This window comes from Adelges cooleyi, unplaced genomic scaffold (genome assembly GCF_023614345.1).
Source record: "Adelges cooleyi isolate 19-005CV unplaced genomic scaffold, UGA_ACOO_1.1 ACOO_flye_CR_arks_rails_tigmint_CR_PRNA_651, whole genome shotgun sequence".
In the NCBI taxonomy this organism is placed as follows: domain Eukaryota; kingdom Metazoa; phylum Arthropoda; class Insecta; order Hemiptera; family Adelgidae; genus Adelges; species Adelges cooleyi.
Window position 1 is genome coordinate 11,720,400 of NW_026096352.1, and position 23,687 is coordinate 11,744,086.

A 23,687-nucleotide genomic window follows, 5' to 3' on the forward strand; every position below is an offset into this window, starting at 1 on the left:
CTCCGACGCCGTTTATTCAAAAAGTATACAATTAATTACCAACAAATGTTAAACCCTGTTTTCCTCTCCGGACGAGGCAGGCTCACAAAATACTTTACACCCGTTCGCTCTATGTACGTTACATTGCAAAATAAGGGAAAAATGAAACAAAAGAAAATAGGCGGCAACCTTTTTCGGCATTAATTGACCTGAACGTATTCGGCCATTTCAATTTAAAAACCAATAATAAAATATTTAGGCGCCAATGATTTACATTATACATGATACGGATGGCGGGTGCCTCGCCGTATCGTGATTTTAATAACAAAGCTGATGTTCGTTATCACGGTTGTTCTTTATTTTTTATAGATATTATTTATTACAATATGTGTCGGTGAGGGCGGGACTCTTGAGGGCGTAACTTTTCGTTACGCTTTTTTCGGTTATGCACCACAGCTAATTTCCACCCCCAACCCCATTCCCATTCCCACCCCCCTCATCTTCATCCCCTTTTATTTTTTGGTAACGCATTTTTCGTTACAATATTTTCGTTATAATATTTTCGGTTATGTGCCAGAGCTAAGACATGAAAATGTCAAAAATCATCATTACCGCGAATTAGCATTTGGAAATTTCATAAACTTAGAGTGTATCCAGATGGAATACATTGTTTTTATCCTAATAATCTATTATGTCTTTAAAAAACAATTGTAATCTATTGATTTTTGTGAATAATAAAATATTTAATATTTTTAATTAGTAAATGTCAGTAAAGACTAATTATCAAGTATTAAAGTAGATTAAAACAGTTTAAATCAAAATAGGTAGTTGATATTAAAAATTATTTGTTACTAAAATGAGTTTCGAATAATACTGTCTCTTCGCAACAACAGGTAATTTAAGTTAAGATGCAAAGTTAAGAAGTTATTAATTTTAGATTTTTTAAAATAATTACAGAGTTTGTACAGGATGTATTGTATCTTGCCCGTCTTACCTTGTCTACACATGAAAACACTAATATCTTCGTATTATTCATTCGAAAATTGTAATTGGGGCCTGTTAACATTTTTAGAAAAACCTAATTTTAAAAATCATCATCTTGATTTTTTTTTAATTGGACGAATAGTATTAAAAGTAAAGTAAACAATCTAAAGAAAGTGAAGAAAAAAAACTAGCACAGTGGGGTATGGGCGTAGTGGGGATGGAGAGGTCACAGGTCTACAGAATTTATTATAACTGAAATTGATAAAATCACTTTTGAATAAGCGCTTCGATGCGAATCTGTGGGTAGTATGTATAAACCACACATAGCAACCTGTAAACTGACTGCGGTCAAAGTGTAATTTTCCCCTATTTTTTTTATTTTTCCTTAATAAAAAAAATTATTTGACAACAGATTTTTGAGGAACTTGTATATGTTATAGCCCCATTCTAGATCTTGCTCTAATTTTCATACATAAACCCCTAAAAATTTGCATGAAAAAACAAAAGAAAGAAAAAATCCATTATAGGAGATAGGGTGTACGATAATTGTTAAGGTTGTCAACTTTTGTCGATAGTACTATGTCATAAGAATATTCTATACAAATTTGGAACTAATTGCACTATTTTGAAAAAATATATAGAGCGCCGTAACTTTAAGTTAAAAAAAATGGAAATTTTTCGGGTGTTTTTCTCGATTTTAAAGGGGAAGGGATGAACTTTTAAAATTGTTGTCTATTAAAATACCTTACAGATATGATAAAATTTGTTCAGTGACTTAGAAGATATCGTGGGTATAGAGTACAGACACAAAAATATAAAAAAAAAATAATAATAAAAACCCATCAATGTAAATACAATACCTTCTCAGCTATCGCATCAAAGCTAAAATCAAAGAACTAAATTATTACAATTAAAACCACTTTAGATTTAATTCAGTATAATATGTAGATCTTATGTCCTAAAACTACGGTCAAAAAATGAAATAAAGAAAAATGTTTGCTCCTTTTGAGGATACGGGTGTATGATATTTTTCAAGGTTGTCATTGTGCATCGATAATACTATATCTAATTATAAGGAAACCCTATCCACAATAAAAATATTCTTATAGACTGCGGTTTACGATGAAAATGTCAACTTATTCGCGAAATACGCTTATACGTTTATAAGTATTTTTATTGTGGATGGGGTTTCCTCAAAATCATATATTAGTAAAACTATAAATTACTTTAATTTAAATTGAATACTATATCTAAGAAGTATCCCACACAAATTCAGAGCTACTCGACTTTTTTTTAAATTACCGCGATTCACGTGCCGTAATTTAAAGTTAAAAATGTGTTAGTATTTTTCTTGATTTCAAAAGGTAATCGGCGTAATAAATAAATTACATTTAATAAAACTTTGATGCGAAATTGCGTATACTGGACCTACTTAGGCATTTCAGAGATTAAGCTGTTTAACCCAAAACATTTTTCAAGACATATTTTAGAAAATAATACAGTTATTTAGGTCGTAAAATATTTCTTCTTACGTCCTTCTTTTACATTTCACTATAGACTTAGAGTAAGTATCAACTTGATGCTAAGCTGTTGCACTTAAGCAATAGGACGTTTAAACTCTAGACTCACAGTTACTTTTTAACCACAATTGTCTGTTTGATTTAAATGTTGTCATCATTGAAACCATTTTACATAGTATGTATTCATTAAGTTATTTATCAATTTTTTGGTAAATTACTAGGCCTTAATTCATTTCAATTGTATTTACTATTTAATTTAAATGTTGTCTTTTATTATCGAAATCATTTTACATATGATTATGTATTCATTAATTTATTTATCATACAATATAAATAATATTATATGCACATCGGTCATTTTTTAGTCGGTAACGGGAACACCGGCTGTCATCCAGGAGTCGATTTGACATTCGTTTGTTCCTCTTCGGATCTTGAACGTTCCCCGATCTCCCCAGTTTTCATTCCACGAGTTCACCATCAGCCAGTATGGAGTTTCTTTCTCCACGCCCCATCCAATCAATTTCACGGCATGACCACCCAAGTACGTAGCATTTTCCGATTTTATATAGACACCTAATAATTTTTTTATAATAATTAAGTGCGCATAAGTTAAGTTTTTTATCTACATTTACCCGATTTGTAATTGACGAAATCGTCGTAGACTTCAAAAGACGCTTCTACCGGACCGTAAATTAAAACATCTTCTTGAATGCTGTCTTGATCAAGATAGTACCCGAGGTCGCTGGCTATATAATAAAATTAAACAAAGAAAAAATCCGTTGACTTACAACGAAGATGTATTAATGTTGTTAACAATAAACAATATATTACTGTATCTGTGGTCTTCTTTGTAATCGATTGTTGTGTTTCCGTAACACTTTTTAGTGCACCTGTGGTTCTTCTCCATCGGTTGACTCCGACAAGCACCTTCTTGTTCTGCCGAAACACCGTGTAGACAAGGTGGGACAAAGTACGGCTGACATCCCTTCAAGAAAATACAAATTTTAGTCAGCAATAACTTGTAATGCAATTAGCTTTCATATCTTAAAGTGGGGTTTGAGTCACAAAACAATATTAACTTTAAGTGTCTCACCCTTCTTTCTTGTGTGCCCATTTTTAATTGACAAAAACAATTAAAAAAATAAACGTTTTTAATTAAATGGAACTTCGAAATAAAATTTAATCAAAATATTTCCAAATAAAATTTCAATCAAATCATTTTATAAAAAATGTTCAGTTCGTTTCCTTATACACAAGGCTCGGAAGTTGTATCATTTATTAATTTGTTTTTTGTAAATCTTAGAAAATATCAGGTAAGATACCTTTGTTTCCTACTTTCCTGATGTCATAAACGACTTTTGACTGCTTTTATATAACTTCATTAGATAATTATTTACCTGTTTGCTGTCATAGCCACCGCCGGTGACGATACCGTTCGTACTGAAGTAGTCCCACGCCGCAATGGGATCTCCCCCTCCACACCCATCGCCACACGAATGACAGCAGAACGTCAGTTCTTCGGCTGACAACAGTTCGTTGAATTCACCGTCTGTGGCAATGCATAGCCGATCGGAAAACGCACCAGTAGTTCCAAAAGCCTGTTATAAATAAAGATTTAGATGTAGGTATTGTAGGTACCTATTAGGCATGTGCGTGTCCTCACGACAAGTATTTACCCAACATGAACCACAATTTCCTTGGTCGCGAATCACGCCGATGGTTTTACAACGCTTCCATTGTTTTCTGGCGTCGAAAGTTTCGGGAATGTACTGTAAGGAATTGTAGTTGGAATCTTGGGTCTTGAATGGACCTTTGGCTGCAGCTTTTACACTGCGAGATCCCAATAACCCTTTTAAATATTCGATAGGAGTATCGGGAGGAAAATTTTCTCCTGCCTAAAAACGTTTCTGAATAAGTACACTACTGAAAATTTGTAGCTAATTGTTTAACATTTTATTTTAGCACAGTTTATTGTTAACCATACTGCCGATAACTTACATTTATTTAATATAATTGTTTAATTTACCAATTTGTATTTAATATTGGCCGATACTATTGGGATTTTTATTTATTACTATTTGTATGTTAGTTACCTTCCATGTCGAAATTTCTTCATTTAGTTTATTGATGTACTCTGGTTGAAGAAAATGCACCTGTTCCGTTAGGTAAGCACTTAGTAAAATCACAGACGATAACATTAAAAGTCTAGCCATCGTGGCAAGTAGGTATAATAATATTAAAATGTATCACTACAAAATATAACTCCTTAAAACTATAACATTTGATGTAGGTAGGCGGTCAAACTTACATTGAACTCACTCCGATACTTTTTTTGATTTTTATAACATCGAATATTTAAGTTTAAGTGTGTAAGTAGAGACATCTTGTTACAAAGATAAATAGCTACCTACTCGAATAGATTGTAGGAGTACTTAATTTAATAGATGATTATTAAAATATGGTTATATTTTAACGTAATATAAGATCCTTCAAAAACATATCAACATAGATTAAGCAAAATTACAAGCATTTAAGCAACGTAATATGTAGGTACGCGAAACTTCACAATGACTCAAAGTAAAAAAAATGACGAATTTTCAGTTTGGCTAGCATTTTGAGAAGAGGACAAAAGGGAAGATATATTGTCTTTATTCCTTTCATTATTGCAATTTGCAAAACAAAGTGCTAACAAAAATTTAAAAAAGAATTAATAGCTTTTTAAGAAATTTAATAAAAACATTTTGATTTTTAACGTATATTCTACTCTTCATTTTACTTACACAATTGATCTCAAATACTTTAACGTCTCCGCTCTATTTAACATTTTGTTCCAGATAAAAACTGGTTATTTATAAAGAATGAAGTTTTAACTTTATACTACCATATCTTAAAAAAGTATTACATTTTTAGGAATTAGTCTATGGATAAATGTGTTACAATAAAATCTGTAGTGTTGTTATAAAAGTTGTAGATTGGATATAAAAGCTGTAGATCTCTACCTTGTGAGCGTGGTAGTTAATTACGTAATAAAGGATGTCCCACAAAGATTTGACAAATAATTAAGCAACTTTGGTTCTGGTGAATATTTTTAAGATTTTTTTTTTTAAATCATTTTACTTATTTGCGCTATAAGTTTAATGTGTAGGATTGGTGGTGAAGTGCGGTAGAGTAATGCGTGTAGATAAAAATACCGTGCTTACTCTACAGCACTCCGCCTGCCGTTTTATATTTTAACCTTTAATAACTTAAAAATTATTTAACAAAAACTATAAAAGCCTTAATGTTAATAAGGCAAATAAGTACAATTTAAAAAAAAAAACCATGTACAGTCTATGTCAGTATAGTACACACCAAGTGTATTTAAAACAGTACAGTTCTAACCAAGCACAGTTAATCACTTTCGAAAGCTTCGATGCGAATCTATATAATATAGTATAACCTAGTACAGTTTATACCAAGTACAGTGTAAACCAGTAGAGTATAAATCAAGTGCCGTCTATACCCTTACAGAATAAACCAAGAATAGTGATAGCCTATATGGCGAATATCAGAAAAACGGCAAAACTGAGATTGCAGACAAACTCTTGTTCTCATTGGTTAAATCCCACCAGTCGAATATTTATTATTTAACACCATAGTGTCGGGTATATCATTATCAACTTCTAAACTTTTAATGTAACAGTGAGATCAGACTGGATTTTATGTATCTACCGTAAATAACTTGTTTTAGATTATTTTTTACGTAAGGCACGCAGACGGGAAAATTCATTATAAATATTATAATCTTTTATAATCTTAAACTCTTTATGTATACGTTTTTTTATTAAATAACAAAGATTTAAGTTCTCTACTATACCAATGAGGGTAATGAGTTTTATGTTTGGAAATTTTTGGAATAAAAATATTAATGGTATCATGGATAACTGAATAAAAATTTGAGACAATAACTGAGAAATCCAACGTACCTTATAGAAGAGAATCCCAATCGATAGAATTTAAATGGAAATTCATAGCCTCATAATTAGCCCGTCGAAAATTAAATTCTGAGGACGTAGTAGTTGATTTTAGATTAGAAACAATAATTGAACCATTAACTTGAAGCGGAGGATGAGCTATGTCAATAGAAACTAAAGGAAAAGAGCACTTTGTTGCTTCTAAATTACTATTATCCGAGACTACTAAATCCAATATATTATTTTAGTAATTAATTATGAAATTGTGTTGAAAAAATTGTTCAAGGCAATAGTCTCTGCTAAAACTTTAGACTTATTAGAGGAGAGACCGGACAATATAGCATGATTAGTATTCGACCATTTAATATCAGGTAAATTAAAACCGCCAACTATAATAAAAGTATAGTCGGGAAATGTTAACCTCAAATTCTCAATTTCTTTACAGTGGCATTTAAAGATATCAATTGGGCTATTCGGAGGAATATAAATAGATAAAAGAATATTTTTAAAATTAACAGTTTTGAACGATACAGCTAGACTTTCAAGTGAGGGGTTGGATAAAGTAAGAGCGTTAGGGGAAAAGCGATTATGGATAGCTATAAGAACGCCCCTTCCTTTGGAATGGACTCTATTTAAATTATTACGATCATTACGAAATATTGTGAAGTTAGACATACCTAATTCATTACTATTGATATAATTTGTTAGTCAAGTCTCAGTTAAAATAAAATAATCAAAATGATTTAAGGAAACAAAATTGTGATGCACATTGGATAATTTGGATTTTAAACCACGTACATTTTGATAATAGCCAGACAGAGTATTACAGATTTTAATTAAACTAGAATTATTATTTACATATGACAAATTATGGGTATTACATGACGAATGACTACAGGACATACTTGAGCCATGAATTAGTTTTTTTGAACGAGTTTAGGTGTACTACGAGAGTATTTAATGAACCAAGTTCCATCATCCGACCCGTTCCTTCTATCACGTTCTTTTTTTAAGACTGATAAACAGGACCTTTGATGGAAAGTGAGATCCGTTGTTCCAACGTGGAATGTTTAACAGTAATTTTTTTAGACTTTAATACCGCAAAGATCGATTCAGGAGAATTAAATATGATTCTACAGGTCTTGGTTTATTCGACCTTTTGCCAAGTCGAACAACTGATGAAATAGAAACGTCAATATGTAACGTCTCAATAAGATCAGCAGCAAACTTGCCTCATCTTCATATGATTCCTTAATATTAAATAATAATACATTACGAGACTTATTTTCTCTTTCTTGAATTTCTTTAACTAAATCTAAACCAGAGATGTCATTAACAACGTATGGTAAAGGATTGGTATCAATAATTGGTTTTTCTTTAAATTATAAATACATTTTTTTAACTCCTCATTCTCTTTTTTTAACGAAGCTATTTCTGACGAGAGAGAATCTACCCTGGTTAAGATAGCCGTTGAAGTATTTTCTAGAGTCAATAATTTGGTATTAATAGATTGAATATCATTACGCATAATTTTAAGTGTATTCATGATATCAACAAGTGAGTAATCTGTTTTAGTTACTAACGAGAGCCTTTGAAGTAGGAGATTTATTCATATCGACGGACTACAACAAAAACACGGGAATATTAGAGCATACAGTATACTTTTCACGCGTATAAATAACTACTTCGCGTTTTACGTACAAATAAATAATATTAACTAAAAGTGAAAGGCTTTGAACTACAATACCCACCGATGACAGATAACGCGTAGCGACACAAACAACGTCCGTTCGGTACGCCGGTATAAACTGTATTTAATGAAATTTAAGTGTATAAACCAGGATACGAAACAGTTATTGAACTTTTTCAAAGAGTTCCAGTTTAACTGTTTCACAAGAACTTTTCCAGTAAAATTTTTTAACATAAAACTCCAACAAGAACTTTTATCAAAATAATTTTCCGATAAAAAATTCCAGATATGTAAAATTGTTAAGTACTAGACGTGATGAATTGTTTGAGGGGGTAATCAGTAAATATAAAGTTATATTGGGAAATCAAGTATTTTATTTAATCAGACATTTTATGAAATATTAGTTTTGGTTTAAATGCTTATATTTATATCAGAAAATTAATCCTTCAGTGTAACATATTCGTCGTTGTTAATTATTATATTTAATGCAAGAACGTCATCAGAAAATTCTTCGGTTTTTTTTCTTGGCAAATTTCTCAGCGATGATATATATGGATCAGATGAAATTAGTAGTATATTAAAGTGATCTTTATTGGTGTGTTTTCTACAGACTTTCTGTGTATGGTGTTCTCGAATATTTGTATAGCCCTTATTCCTGGCCTCTTGTGCTTCTTCAGATTTCCCAATATAACTTTATATTTACTGATTACCCCCTCAAACAATTCATCACGTCTAGTACTTGTAGATAACAATTTTACATATTTTGTTATTGTATATTTATTTAGTTGTATTTAATTGTATACAGATAATTAATTTTCTATACAAATTTTAAAATTTTAAAAAAACACCATTTTTTTTATGACAATATGATTTTTGTGCGTTGGAAATGCAACGGGACGCAATATAAAATTATATATTCTTATAGCTGAGAACTTTCTCTATAAAATGCATATATTGAGTTTAGGGTAAAATTGAGTGAATTTTAACTGAAGTCTTTGAAGAAAAAAAAAACGTTCGATTTTTTTTATGATTCATAACCGGTTAAGGACTTAAATTTAAAAAAAAAAAAAACTATTTTTATTTTATAATCTTTATATGTTACTAAACAATCAAGCATTTTATTTTTTTTTATTTTACATATTTTAATAGTCAAAAAAAATTAATTAATTATCGGCATTTTTATTTTCAAAATAACAGAAAAAACAATATGTGTTTAGTTCACTTGGCTATAACTCCAGTTCAAAAAATGTTATTAAGTTGAAATTTTATATTTACACTATTAATCATATATTAATGAGATCCTAGAAAAATTTTTGCCTATTTTTGCCACCTAAATTTCATTCTCAGACCACTGTGCGTTGACGTCCAACCGCGCTCTCGGTCATATCTGATTCGGCTATTGTTGATTTTGTTTCGTACAATATATTTTGTACTTAACATATTATCTTAAGACATTATATTATATTTCATATTTTGTATTGTATCTATAGTATTGAGGGAGCGTGGAGTGAAGTGTTATTTTTATCTGCGCGCATTGCTCAACCGCGCTCCAATTTCCGTCTGTAACATTATGCTCTACGAATAAGGCCACCCTTTTGCTCTTTTAACAATTTCAGTCCATTCACCGACTTCGATAATTCCGTTGTCCATATCGCCTTCTGTATTTGAAAAAAAATATATATAATAATATTATATAAATACCAAGTAAAAAATATATTTTTTTAAAAAACAAATAACAAAATACTTACACTGAATTGACCTTGACGTGAGCAAAAATAGTAAAATAATATACAAAATTTTCATTTTGAACTAGTTAAAACATCAAATTTAATTAACGGCGAAAATACAAAATATGAGAATTCATATTCAACTTATACCTCATAAAAAATAAACGAGTGGTCTTCGTAGTACACCCGATCAATTGCCTTTTTCGGTTTTTGAAGGTGAAGGATTTGATGTTTTTAACTTTTGACACACCAAAGTACCAATCGCATACAATTTCTAAGCTGTACAGGAGCTACCCGAGTAACTCGGTCCAGAGGGAAAAAAACTATCGTGGTTTTTACAAAATAATAACTTCTTAGCTTTTAAGGACGTTTATTAGAAAATTTACAATCTATACAGATATATGTACAATAAGTGATTATGCGATGAGAAACAAAAAGAGACAATGACAGGGCAGTGAGGAGGAGGCTCACATTAGAGCCACCTTTACAAGAAATTTTAAATTAGGTTAATTTACATTAAGTAAGTCTCTTGACCAGTTTCGTTTGAGACGACGGTTTGGATTGCCCGGAAGAGTTTTTGAATGTAGCTGAGTGACAAGTCGGTTTGGATGGCACTGCATTTTGTAATGTAGTCTTTGGTAGTAAATAGATGCAGTCTTTTTGACTGTAGCTATTTTGAGGTCTTCGTGAAGGGAGTTGTTGGTGACGTACCATGGGGCTTTGGTTACGATACGGAGACAAATAGACTGGAACGCCTGAATTGTCCTCATGTTAGAGGTTTTTGCAGCACCCCAGAGCGCAATGCCGTATGACCATATTGGTAGGAGGAGGGCTTTGTATAGAAGTAAACGGTAGGAAATGTTCTGGTTGGATTGAATGAGAGGTCTAATTAGATGAAGGCGAGTGTTTAGCTGTTTCCGTTTACTTTTAAGATGGGGACCCCATGTGAGCCCCCTGTCGAATAACAAGCCCAAGTATTTCGCTTCCCTTGCATGTGGAATAATGGTGTTGTTGAAAGTTATGCCGGGACAGTCATTTTGACGAAGTGTGAAAGTGATGTAGGTAGATTTCTGTTCATTAATTTTTATTTTCCAAGTTTCACACCACTTAGATAGTATGTTGAGGTGAGTTTGCAGAAATTGACTACAGATAAGCGGATCTGGATCGGCAGCTAGTATTGCAGTGTCGTCAGCGTAGGTTCCAATGAGTGTGTTTGCGGTATGTGGTATGTCAGCTGTGTAGATGATGTACAGGAAGACAGCAATATCACTTCCTTGAGGGACACCGGCTTGAATGTTATGAAAATCAGATAATGTAGAATAAAGTTTGACTCTAAAAGACCTGTTTTCGAGATATGATTTGAGTAGTAAAAAATAAGGTGCAGGAAAATTTTTTTTTAATTTGTATATTAAACCGGTGTGCCAGACCGTATTAAATGCTTGTGCGACAAAATAAGAATTAACACAAATTGTATAGTAATACTAATAAAGTAATATTTCATAAAGACTTGTTATACACAGTTAGCTTACACGAACATTATGTTAAAAAGTGAATGAATAAGATGTCATCTGATCTCCCTTTTATATAAGACCAAAAGAATATTCTAGAACAAAAACTGTATACAATGCAATACTACTATTGACGTCAATTTACACGCGATTTACTTTAAAAACAACTGATTGGCTAATGTATAAATTACGCCATAATATTTTGCTTATTAAGAAAACAAGTTTATCTAAACAATATTAATGATCATTCTAAGAAGAATATAATATAAACTATTTGTTGATATTTCAACAATAATTGTAAACCAAAACGGTCTGTACTCTGCTGAGTATGTTAATAGACATGCTGTCGGTCTGTGGTTCTTATACACATTTAAGTCAGAGCGCGGCTACATTTAGGGCTGAAGAACATCGGATGACCCTTAAGATATATTGCCTTGACTTATATAATAAACTAAACATAAAAAACATTTTTCAGCCAAGTCTGCAACCACGAAAGAGCATTTTTATGTCTCGTTGAAGTACCAAAACAATTTCGCCCCTATATCTTACCCTTACCACCTATCTCCTACCCCTATCACTTAACCCCTATTTCCTACCCCTATCTCTTAACCCTATCCCCTCACCCCTATGTCTTACCCCCTACACCCTACCACTACCTCTTACCCTATCCCCAAGCTAATTCCCACCCCCAACCCCAAATACTCTAATCTCTAATCTCTTATCAGATACGCTTTGTAGCTAACTAACAATTTTTTCGGTTGTGTGCCAGAGCTAAGACATGAAAATGTCAATAAACTGCATAAACTACACATAGAATAATAAACATAATTTGGTGTAATCAAAAATCGACAGATAATGCACCATAAGAAATGCTGCATTTGTTACTGCGAAAAAAAACTGAATAATTTAATCATTGAATATTGTGTGAGAACGTATGCTGCAAAACGTTTTTAGCAAGTACTGAATTTGTTACTTGGTATATTACTAGGCCTTAATTCATTTCAATTGTATTTACTATTTAATTTAAATGTTGTCTTTTATTATCGAAATCATTTTACATATGATTATGTATTCATTAATTTATTTATCATACAATATAAATAATATTATATGCACATCGGTCATTTTTTAGTCGGTAACGGGAACACCGGCTGTCATCCAGGAGTCGATTTGACATTCGTTTGTTCCTCTTCGGATCTTGAACGTTCCCCGATCTCCCCAGTTTTCATTCCACGAGTTCACCATCAGCCAGTATGGAGTTTCTTTCTCCACGCCCCATCCAATCAATTTCACGGCATGACCACCCAAGTACGTAGCATTTTCCGATTTTATATAGACACCTAATCATTTTTTTATAATAATTAAGTGCGCATAAGTTAAGTTTTTTATCTACATTTACCCGATTTGTAATTGACGAAATCGTCGTAGACTTCAAAAGTCGCTTCTACCGGACCGTAAACCAAAACGTCTTCTTGAATGCTGTCTGGTGTAAGGTAGTACGCGTCGCTGGCTATATTTATATTTAACAAATAAAAAACCCGTCGAATTACAACGAAGATGTATTACTGTTGTTAACAATAAATAATATATTACTGTATCTGTGGTCTTCTTTGTAATCGATTGTGGTGTTTCCGTAACACTTTTTAACGCACCTGTGGTTCCTCTCCATCGGTTGGCTCCGACAAGCACCTTCTTGTTCCGCCGAAACACCGTGAAGACAAGGTGGGACATAATATGGCAGACAACCCTTCAAGAAAATGCACATTTTAGTTAGCAATAACTTGTAATATAATTAGCTATCCAATTTTAAAGAAAGTTTTCAGACACAAAATAATATAACTTTGAGTGTCTCGTCCTCCTCCTTTCTCGTGTGCCCAATTTTAAATGACAAAAACAATTGAAAAAAGCATTTTTTAGACGAGTCTTCAACCACGAAAGAGCATTTTCATATCTCGTTGATGTACCAAAGAAATTTGAAGTAGTGGTGTAATTATAGGTAATGAAATAGTATATTAATTAGTAACAAGCTAGTATTTAAGGTGGCTAATAGACATAATATGTGGGCTAAAACAATTCATATAGAATATGACATGTTAAACTACTGAATTGATTTTTCGGTTATAGTTTGATCGTTGTGAATACAACACATAATTAAAAAAAATTAACATCCCCATCCCCACACCCATTCCCATGACAATTTTTTCTTGACAGTTTTTTGGTTATTTGTCAGAGCTAAGACATGTAAATGAAAAAAAAACGCTTTTAATAAAATGGAACTTCGAAAATAAAATTTAGTTAAATGCATTTCTTTATAAACATAACTCGAAAGATAAATCATTTATACATTTGTTTTGGTAAATCTTAGAACATATCAGGTAAGATTCCACTTTGTTTCATACTTTCCTGATGTCGTAAACGACTTTTTTTCATATTTGCATGCATTTTTTTTTCTCCAATTTTATTTTACATATTTAAAATACTTAAACACTACTAAAAGCGCTAAAAAATATTGTTTATTAATGTTAGCTCAAAAACTTCTGATACAAACTATGTTCGCTGTGCCAACATTTAGACGTCCAACACAGAAATGTAGGTACACACAATCCTTTTACACACTCGTCTTACTACTTTTCGCTACTTATGTACTAGGCTAGGAGTTCAACCATAATAATTAAGAATTTCCCGGCTCATTGCATATTAATTTTTAATACTTGTAAATATGACAAGTCACTAAATTTATTTATAATTTATTGTTAATTATCCTTATAAATCTATCAACAATATAAATTTCATATGGTAACATTATATTTATTTAAAATTTAAACTCCCAATGTATGCTCCAGTGTACGATTCTACGCTTTATTTTTAACTGATAAAATATATCTATACTCCATCCTAACATGCTGTTCGATTATTAATTTTTGATACCCTAAAAATGTTTAGCATATTAAAAATTAAAACTAAAAATATTAAGTCTTTAGTCTAAGTTTTGTAGTGGACATTTTAATAATAAGCCACTAGTCTAAGCTTTTTATATATTTTCATTGGATACTAATTTACCTGTTTGCTGTCATAGCCTCCGCCGGTGACGATACCGTTCCTACTGAAGTAGTCCCACGCCATAATGGGATATCCCCCGTGACACCCAAAGCCACACGAATGACAACAGAACGTCAGTTCTTCGGCCGACAACAGTTCGTTAAACTCACCGTCTGTGGCAATACACAGCCGATCGGAAAACGCACCACTAGTGCCAAAAGCCTGTTAAAAATAAAAGTTTAGATGTTGGTATTGTAGGTACATGTGCATGTCCTAATGACAAATATTTACCCAACATGAACCACAATTTCCTTGGTCACGAATCACGCCGATGGTTTTACAACGCTTCCATTTTTTTCTGGCGTCGAAACTTTCGGGAATGTGGTGTAAGGAATTGTATTTGGAATCTTTGGTCTTGAATGGACCTTTCGCTGCAGCTTCTACGCCGTGAGATCCACATAACCCTTTTAAATATTCTATAGGAGTATCGGGAGGAAAATTTTCTCCTGCCTAAAAACGTTTCTTAATAAGTACACTAATAAAAAATGTAGCTAATTATTTAACAGTTGTTTTAACACAGTTTGTTGTTAACCATACCACCGATAATATAAATGTATTTATTTTTTATTTTTATTGTTTAATTAAACTAATTAAAATTTTATATTGGTCGACTCTATGTAGCTGGCTGTGTAAGGCTATAGATGAAAAAGAGACCAATTAATAATTACCTATTGGCTATTTACTTATGACATTTTAAAAGATTTTCGCGAATAGTAGTATGTAGTAGAATATAACCATAAGAAAATAAATTAAACATTAAAACTGCATAATAATTATTTGATGTTGACATGTAAAATAACGCTAGTTCAACAATATCGGACCTACATTATTTTAATTAATTAAATTATTGTTAAAATAAGCAAAGTTATATCTACTTTTTTTACTATTTAAGGCAAATGAAATAAAATGACTGGAGAATTTTCCCAGTCGATACTGAGAGGGAATTATTGTTTGTACCTTAGTACTTAAGTAAAAAGAGTAAAAATTAAAATATTGTGTAAAACTGTAGTTTGGCATTAACAAAAATGTTTTCAATAAGAAAACTGAAAAATATCAATTATTTTAAGAGAAACAGACTTTTATAGAATAACCAGGTATATATATTTTAAATGTTAATCAATAGAAAATTTTTAATTATTACTATTTTTATGTTAGTTACCTTCCATGTCGAAATTTCTTCATTTAGTTTTTTTATGTATTCTGGTGTAAGAAAATGCACTTGTTCCGTTAGGTAAGCACTAAGCAAAATCACAGACGATAACATTAAAAGTCTAGCCATCGTTGCAAGTAGGTATACTAATAGTAAACTTTTTCAATAAAAGATATAATATTCGGTGTAGGTAGGCGGTCATACATACGTATTGAGCTCAACACCGATACATTTTTTGATTTGTAGACAATTGTGTAAATACGGACATCTTGTTACAAAGATAAAAGGATAAAGGTAAACCTACTTGAGTAGGTTGTAACAGTTCTTTATTTGATGGATTATTATTAGAATCTGGTAATATTTTAACATATAAGCGCCTTTAGAAACATATCGACATAGATAAGGCAAAATTATAAGCATTAAGCAACGTAATAAGTAGGTACGTGAAACGTCACAATAACTCGTAATAAGTACGAGTATAAAATTTGACTTTTTATCTTCAAACAAAATATTAAAACACTCAAAAATCATAGTAGTTAGCTTTATTGCACCCCCCCCCCTACTTCATGTTATATTCATGTTATAATATTCATTTTTACTGTTTTTCTAACTAACTGTTGTGTATATTTGTACAGATGTAAATATTCAATATAATTAAGAAAGAAAAAAAATATATATCGAGACGTAAAAAAGGAGCGGACGGTACTCCGCGGAGCGTAGAGGACGACGACATTCTCATACAAACAGATACTTAATATTAATCGAATTAGTTGTATTTTTTTGGCGTTTATTTATCTATATTTCATATTATTTTTAACTATAATAGTAACACTTTTAATTTAATATTTGTGTTTTTTGTATTTTTTGCATATTTGCATGCAATTTTTTTGGCAATTTTATTTTGCATATTTTAATATAATACTTGATGCTATTTACGGGCGTACGTAAAATGCGCCTAAATTACCTTGTTTTAGGTAAACTGCGCCCCCTGGTTCAAAAAAGGTGTATGTAAACTGTGCCTTAGTTTTTATCTAGTGGAAGAAGGTTACATGTAAAGTGCGCCCAGCTTCTTATCATCGGTATGAAATGTAAAATTTAACAACTTTAACCACCAATGCATGCAAGTCATTCCATTTCCATTTACATTCTAGCTTTTATACAACTCATCCAAATATTTTTATGTTTATAGATAAATTAGAATTAATTAAAATAGAAACATATATTAAATTAAGTACCTAGTATAAATGAACCTTTTAAATATCAAAGTTCTTAAACAAACCAAATCGTGAAAAATTACAAAGTTTTTTTTAGTTTTTTATTATGAATATTTGCATATACAATTTATTTCGACTTATATATATATTATATATATATTAATATACAGAGAGCTCAAGAACATATTATTGTACAAGAGAAACAAAAACAAAAAATAATAAATAATAGATTAATTAAATTGTAAAGCCAGCCTCAAAGATAAAAGAAATGACATAATTAATTATAAAAACATTCGTGGTAGAAAGTATGGAATTTAAGGTTGGAGGAATATTATGAATGTGTAAGAAACGGAAAAAGAAGGAGCGTCTATGGATGAGAGCAGGACACTCAAACAAAATATAAGTGAGATAACAAATGGCTTCTTCGGTATGAAGAGTATAGAGAGGAGAATGATTTAGGGATAATTTATAAGCATGAGCAGGTAAAAGGGAATGGCCTAACCTTAATCGACAGAAATGAACAATCGCACTTCTAGACAAAGTGAGATTGGTGAACCATGGCTCGCGAAGAATGTTGGGAACAATAGTTTGATATTTATTGGAAAAGTTGGGAGGTAAAGTGGACCAGAGAAGAGACCAAAGAGAAATAAAGTGCCAACGTAGAAAGGGAATGAAATCGGACCAAGGGAGTTTAATTACAAAGTTTAATTAATAAATATATTAGCGGTGAAACACCATTTGATCAATATGTATCTACAATATGTTATTATTTGTCCTAATTTTAATGATCGAAGTATTATTAACTAGAGATATTTTGTAGTTTTGTTTATTTGATGTACATATTATATGACTGTAACGAACTAAGTTATTTTTATTGCAGTTTACATATCGTCTTTTTTCACTTAATAAGAACTTGAGCGCAGTTTATATGTCACCTTTTTGCACTCGATAAAAACTCAGACGCAGTTTACATGTATGATTTTGTGTTTACCTGTGCCTTGGGCGCAGTTTACAATAGCCGCTATTTACTACGCATATTTTGGTATATTAAAGGGCTAAACAATATTTTTTACACATGTTAGTGCAATAGCTTCCGAGCCCTGTCTATAAAATATATTTTCACGTTACAAACTATGTTCGTTGTAACTACATTTTGACGTCCTACTTAGAGTTCTAAGTAGGACGTCAAAATGTAGTTACAATGTAGATACACACTATACCCTTACACGTCGTACTATTTTTTGCTACTTAGGTACCTGGCTAGAAGCTAAACCATAATAATTAAGACTTTTCTGGCTCATTGCATACTTATTTTTAATACTTGTAAATATGACAAGTCACTAAATTCATTTATAGTTAATAGTTAATTATCCTTATAAATCTATCAATAACGTAAATTTCATATGGTAATTTATTGTTAATTATCCTTATAAATCTATCAACAATATAAATTTCATATGGTAACATTATATTTTATATTTATTTAAAATTTAAACTCCCTATGTCTGCTCCAGTGTGACCTCTAGTACGATTGTACGCTTTATTTTTTACTGGTAAAATATATCTTTATTCCGTCCTAACATGTCGCTCGATTATTAATTTTGGTTACCCTAATAATTTTTAGCTTGTAAAATATTAAACATATTAAGTCTTTAGGCTAGGTTCGGTAGTGGACACCAATATAATTAGCCCCTAGCTTAAGCTTTTATATATCTTCATGAGGTACTAATTTACCTGTTGGCTGTCATAGCCTCCACCGGTGACGAGACCATTCGTACTGAAGTAATCCCACGCCATAATAGGATATCCATCCCCCCAACACCCTTCGCCACACGAATGACAGCAGATTATTGTAGGTACATGTGCGTGTCCTCATGACAAATATTTACCTAACATGAACCACAATTTCCTTGATCGCGAATCACGCCGATGGTTTTTACAACGCTTCCATTTTTTTCTGTTGTCGACATTTTTGGGAATGTGTTATAAGGAATTGTAGTTGGAATCTTGGGTTTAGGGGGGATCTGTGGCTGCAGCTCCTACACCGTGAGATCCTAACAACAAAAATGTATAAATTCCTATAAAATACTAAAAAAAATTTCTTTATTAATAAATACACAATGTGTACCAAATAGGTACAATAAGAGTATTGGCTAAAATAATAGTATGACATGAAAAACAAAAACATGATAAAGGAAGCCACTCATTGTTGACACTTTTAAGTGATTATTTTTGTATTGTTTTGTCTGATTTTTTGTCAGTTCAGTTCAGTTAATAGGTCTCTACACCATTTGCGCTTTAATCGTCTCGGAGGATTACCAGGAACAACATTTTTTGAAAGACTTTTTATTAGGGGAATTGGGATGAGAGGCTAGCCGAGTGTGGAATCTTTTGTAATATGTTATTGCATCTTATTTTACAGTTTTAATTTTTAAATCAGTATGGAGGGTATTATTTGATACGTATGGAGGGGAGTTGGTTAATTTTCTTAAAGTAGTATTTTGAAATGCCTGGATTCTATTTGAATTTTTGGCATTTCCCCATAGTTGGAGACAATAGGTCTAAACGGGTTTAATAGGGGATTTATACAATAGTAGTTTCATATTTAAGTTAGTATGTTTGTTATTAATTAGTAAAGTTTTAAGCATACGGTTTCGAAGGTTTAATTGAAGTCTTTTTGCATGAGTATGCACGATGGGCCCAGGTAAGTTGGTTGCCTAGGGTTAACCCAAAATATTTACAGACGGAGATGATGGAATTTGAGTACCATAGAGAGTAAAACTTGGACACTGGCCAAGCTTAAGAGTAAAAGTTGAGTGATTTTGCTTGATTGACCTTAAACATCCAATTCTTATACCAAACTTCCATTTATGAAAGGTGACTTTGTAAGTTATACGATGCAATAATGGGATCTTCGTTGGTTGATAAAATTACTTTATCGTCTGCATAGTCTGCCACTAAGGTGTTAGGCGTGGTTGGTCGGTCTGAAGCGTATATGTTATACACTATTGGGGAAAGGATGCCTCCTTGTGGAACACCCGATCTAATATATACAATATTAGAATACGCTGATTTATAATGGACTTGAAAACATTGATCGGTTAGATATGACTTTATAAGAATATAAAAAGTAGGAGGCAAAAACTTCATTAATTTGTATAGTAGTCCCTCGTGCCATACTCGGTCAAAAGCCTGTTGAATATCAAGAAAAGCGCAGGTACAATACATATTTTTTTCAAGTGCATAAGAAACTTAGTCGATTAGACTAAGTACCTCCGTGTCCTAACGCTTTTTTCGTTATTAATTTTCGTTAGTAACGCTTTTTTGATAACACTTTTTTCGGTTATGTGTCAGAGCTAAGACATGAAAATGTTAATATGAATGCATAATAGAAGCGCGAAATATGATTTCCTTAGGCACTGAACATGACGTATGCACTTATATTTAGAAGAAACTAAATTTATATAAAAATAAATTCTATCATAAACCCTTTTAGATTTTTTAAGAAGGAAATGAGTTAGTATTTTAGATGTTTTGTAATGTACAGGTATGTAAACTTTGCTCGTAAATCTACCAATGATAAGCAAAATTATTATTATTTTATTTATTTTAATGTTCACTGAATCCAACCACTTGGGCTATGCTTAAGGTTGGAATCCAACAATTGCAAAACTGCAACACAGCCGCCTATTTATTTTGAAAGTTTAAAAAATATGCAAGAAATGAATAATTATAAAAACGATTAAGCATAAACGAAGGTATCTTAATTATTTGATTTTGTATTAAGTGTTTTATACATAGAAGAAAAATATAAAACAAAGAGCGCTGAAACCTATGGGCTAGATATATGTTTATCCTGAAACGCATTTTTCGGAAATACCTGAGCCTTTTCCTTTATTCCTAAATAATTACAGAATTTAGCCGGATTGGGCTAAGACTAATTTGAGTTTTATGTTTGTGCGTCTTGAGAGTATTCATTGACGCCGCTTTGCATTGAGCTCGCAAATTAGAAAAATTATAGTAATCAATAAGCCATTTTTTTTATAATAATAAGAGTTTTTAGTTTTCCTACTAGGGAAAACTATAACTTGATAAGAGCATGACTTGATTTTTTTATAATCATAAATTGTTTTTTAATTTTTTACTTTTTACCTCAAATAATGTGTTAAACCATTAAAAATTAAAAATTAAATCATAATTTTCTTGTGGTCAAAATAAAAATAATATTTTTCAACATAGTCCGCTTAATTCAAATTTTAACTGTGCATGTTTCAAGTTAACCCCAATATCGGGGATTAAATTAGGGAATAAAAGGCAATTAAAGATTTTTTTTTTAATCACACCACCAAGGTCCAAAAAAAATGTTACATTTTTTTAACAACATTTTTTTTTTACATGTATGCAAACATGTAATTTCACAAGGAACGACCCTTAAGATATTGCCTTAGCTCATATCATAAAATAAACATATTAAACTACATAAACAACACATAAATCATAAACATAATTTTGATGTAATCGAAAATCGACATTTCAATGCGTCCTAAGAAATGCTGCATTTGTTACTGCGAAAAAATATATGTTAAAAAACTAAATAAATTAATCATTGAATATTATGTGAAAACACATGTTTCAAAACGTTATAAGCAAGTACTAATTTGTTTTACTTGGTAATTTACTGGGCCTTAATTAATTTAAATTGTCTGTTCGATTTAATTGTTGTCATTTATTATTAAAACCATTTTACATATTATGTATTTATTAAGTTATTTACCATATAATAAAAACAATATTATATGCACATCGGTAAAATTTTAGTCTGACACGATGGGTACACCGCCTGTCACCCAGCTGTCGATATCACATTCGTTTGTGCCTCTTCGGATCTTGAACGTTCCCTGGTCTCCCCAGGATTCATCCCACGAGTTTACCATCAGCCAGTAAGGAATTCCATCCTCCACGCCCCATCCGATCAATTTCACGGAATGACCTCCCATGTACAAGGCATCTTCTGATTTTACATAGACACCTAATCATTTTTATGATAAATAAGTGTGCAGGAGTTAAGTTTTTTTATCAAAATTTACCCGATTTGTAATTGAAGAAATCGTCGTAGACATCAAAAGACGCTTCTACTGGACCGTATACCAAAACGTCTTCTTGAATGCTGTCTAGTGTAAGGTAGTACGCGTCGCTGGCTATAATTATATTTAACAAAGAAAAAACCCGTCGAATTACAACGAAGATGTATAACTATTGTAAACAATAAATAATATATTACTGTATCTGTGGTCTTCTTTGTAATCAATTGTTGTGTTTCCGTAACACTTTTTAACGCACCTGTGGTTCCTCTCCTCCGGAACATCGTCGTCAAGATAAGGTGGGACATAATATGGCAGACATCCCTTCAAGAAAATGCACATTTTAGTCAGCAAAAACTTGTAATACAATAAGCTTTCAAATTTTAAAGAGAGGTTTAAGGTACAAAATCATATTTTGTGATTACGTTAAGCGTATCACCCTCCCTTTTTTGGAAACGAGGGTGGGGTTGGGGATAGGGATGGACATAGAGATACGGATGATAATTTTTTACATTATGTGTCGTTTTCACAACGAACAAACTTGAATGAGTGGTTAAATTAATAAAAAAAAACTAAGTGAATGTTTCGCCAATAAATCAATTAAGGCCAATTATTAAAAAACTACTAAAAAACTTTTTGCCACATAAAATTAATCATCGCCGACCATTCGACTAGCGTGGTAACCATTGTTACAGGCCAAGTGTTTATTTTTGGTTAGAAACGAAAAATATGTTGAATGGTATCAAAGCTTCAGAATCGAGGCGAAAAAAAAGAACGGACGGTGCTCTGCAAAACGAGACATAAAAATGTATCCCGAGGTTGCAGACCCGTACGCAAGCTGTAAAAATATAATATGTAATACCTATGTGAAAACCGTTTATCCAAAATATGCATAATAATAACTAACGAAAATTTTTACTTTGTGTATAAACGACGAAACAAGTTTGTATTTATCGATATATTTTCTGACAGCTATTACATGAACTGTGATCTATTAGAATTAATTAAATGTCTAAGCATCTAAATTGCATTCATAGGTTTAAGCTATAATTCTGGTATACAAAATTCGTGTTGTTCGATTAATAATTTTTGTTACCAAATAATGTTAAGCATAATAAATATTAAAATTAGAATTATTAAGTCTTTAATCTAGATTTGGTAGCGGACACCTTATTAATTAGCAACTAGTTTAATTTTTTATATATCTTCATTAAGTACTAATTTACCTGTTTGCTGTCATAGTCACCACCGGTGACGAGACCGTTCGTACTGAAGTAATCCCACGCTATAATGGGATATCCCCCCCAACAACCTTCGCCACACTTAAGACAGCAGAACGTCAGTTCTTCGGCCGACAACAGTTCGTTGAATTCACCGTCTGTGGCAATGCATAGCCGATCAGAAAACGCTCCACTAGTGCTAAAAGCCTGTTAAAAATAAAATTTTAGATGTAGGTATTGTAGGTACATGTGCGTGTCCTCAGGACAAATATTTACCCAACATGAACCACAATTTCCTTGGTCACGAATCACGCCGATGGTTTTACAACGCTTCCATTTTTTTCTGGCGTCGAAACTTTCGGGAATGTGGAATAAGGAATTGTAGTTGGAGTCTTGGGTCTTGAATGTACGTTTGGCTGCAGCTCCTTCACGTCGAGATCCCAATAACCCTTTTAAATATTCGATAGGAGTATCGGGAGGAAAATTTTCTCCTGCCTAAAAACGTTTCGTAATAAGTACACTTCTGGAAAAATGTAGCTCATTAATTAATATTTGTTTTTTA

General features: G+C 31.8%; 1 protein-coding gene across 7 annotated transcripts in view; it reads right to left on the reverse strand.

The window, feature by feature from the left end:
* LOC126844144 (cathepsin B-like) overlaps positions 1-23,687 on the reverse strand; it is a 37,068-nt gene that overhangs the window by 12,477 nt on the left and 904 nt on the right. The window contains exons 1-6 of one of the 7 annotated variants that reach the window (XM_050582035.1): positions 15,620-15,859; positions 4,160-4,378; positions 3,881-4,081; positions 3,315-3,468; positions 3,116-3,229; positions 2,712-3,056 (exon numbers count right to left, since the gene is read on the reverse strand). The exons of 1 other annotated variant lie outside the window; for it this stretch is intronic. In XM_050582035.1, coding sequence (XP_050437992.1) covers positions 2,845-3,056; positions 3,116-3,229; positions 3,315-3,468; positions 3,881-4,081; positions 4,160-4,378; positions 15,620-15,739 — 1,020 coding nt within the window. In that variant the 5' untranslated portion in view covers positions 15,740-15,859 and the 3' untranslated portion in view covers positions 2,712-2,844. Of the gene's footprint in view, positions 1-2,711; positions 3,057-3,115; positions 3,230-3,314; positions 3,469-3,880; positions 4,082-4,159; positions 4,379-4,576; positions 4,873-12,356; positions 12,702-12,760; positions 12,872-12,954; positions 13,109-14,421; positions 14,623-14,691; positions 14,911-15,619; positions 15,860-21,530; positions 21,854-21,911; positions 22,023-22,105; positions 22,230-23,131; positions 23,333-23,401; positions 23,621-23,687 lie in introns of those variants that run through there. 5 more of the 7 variants (XM_050582034.1, XM_050582037.1, XM_050582036.1 and 2 more) reach the window with 5 other exon arrangements.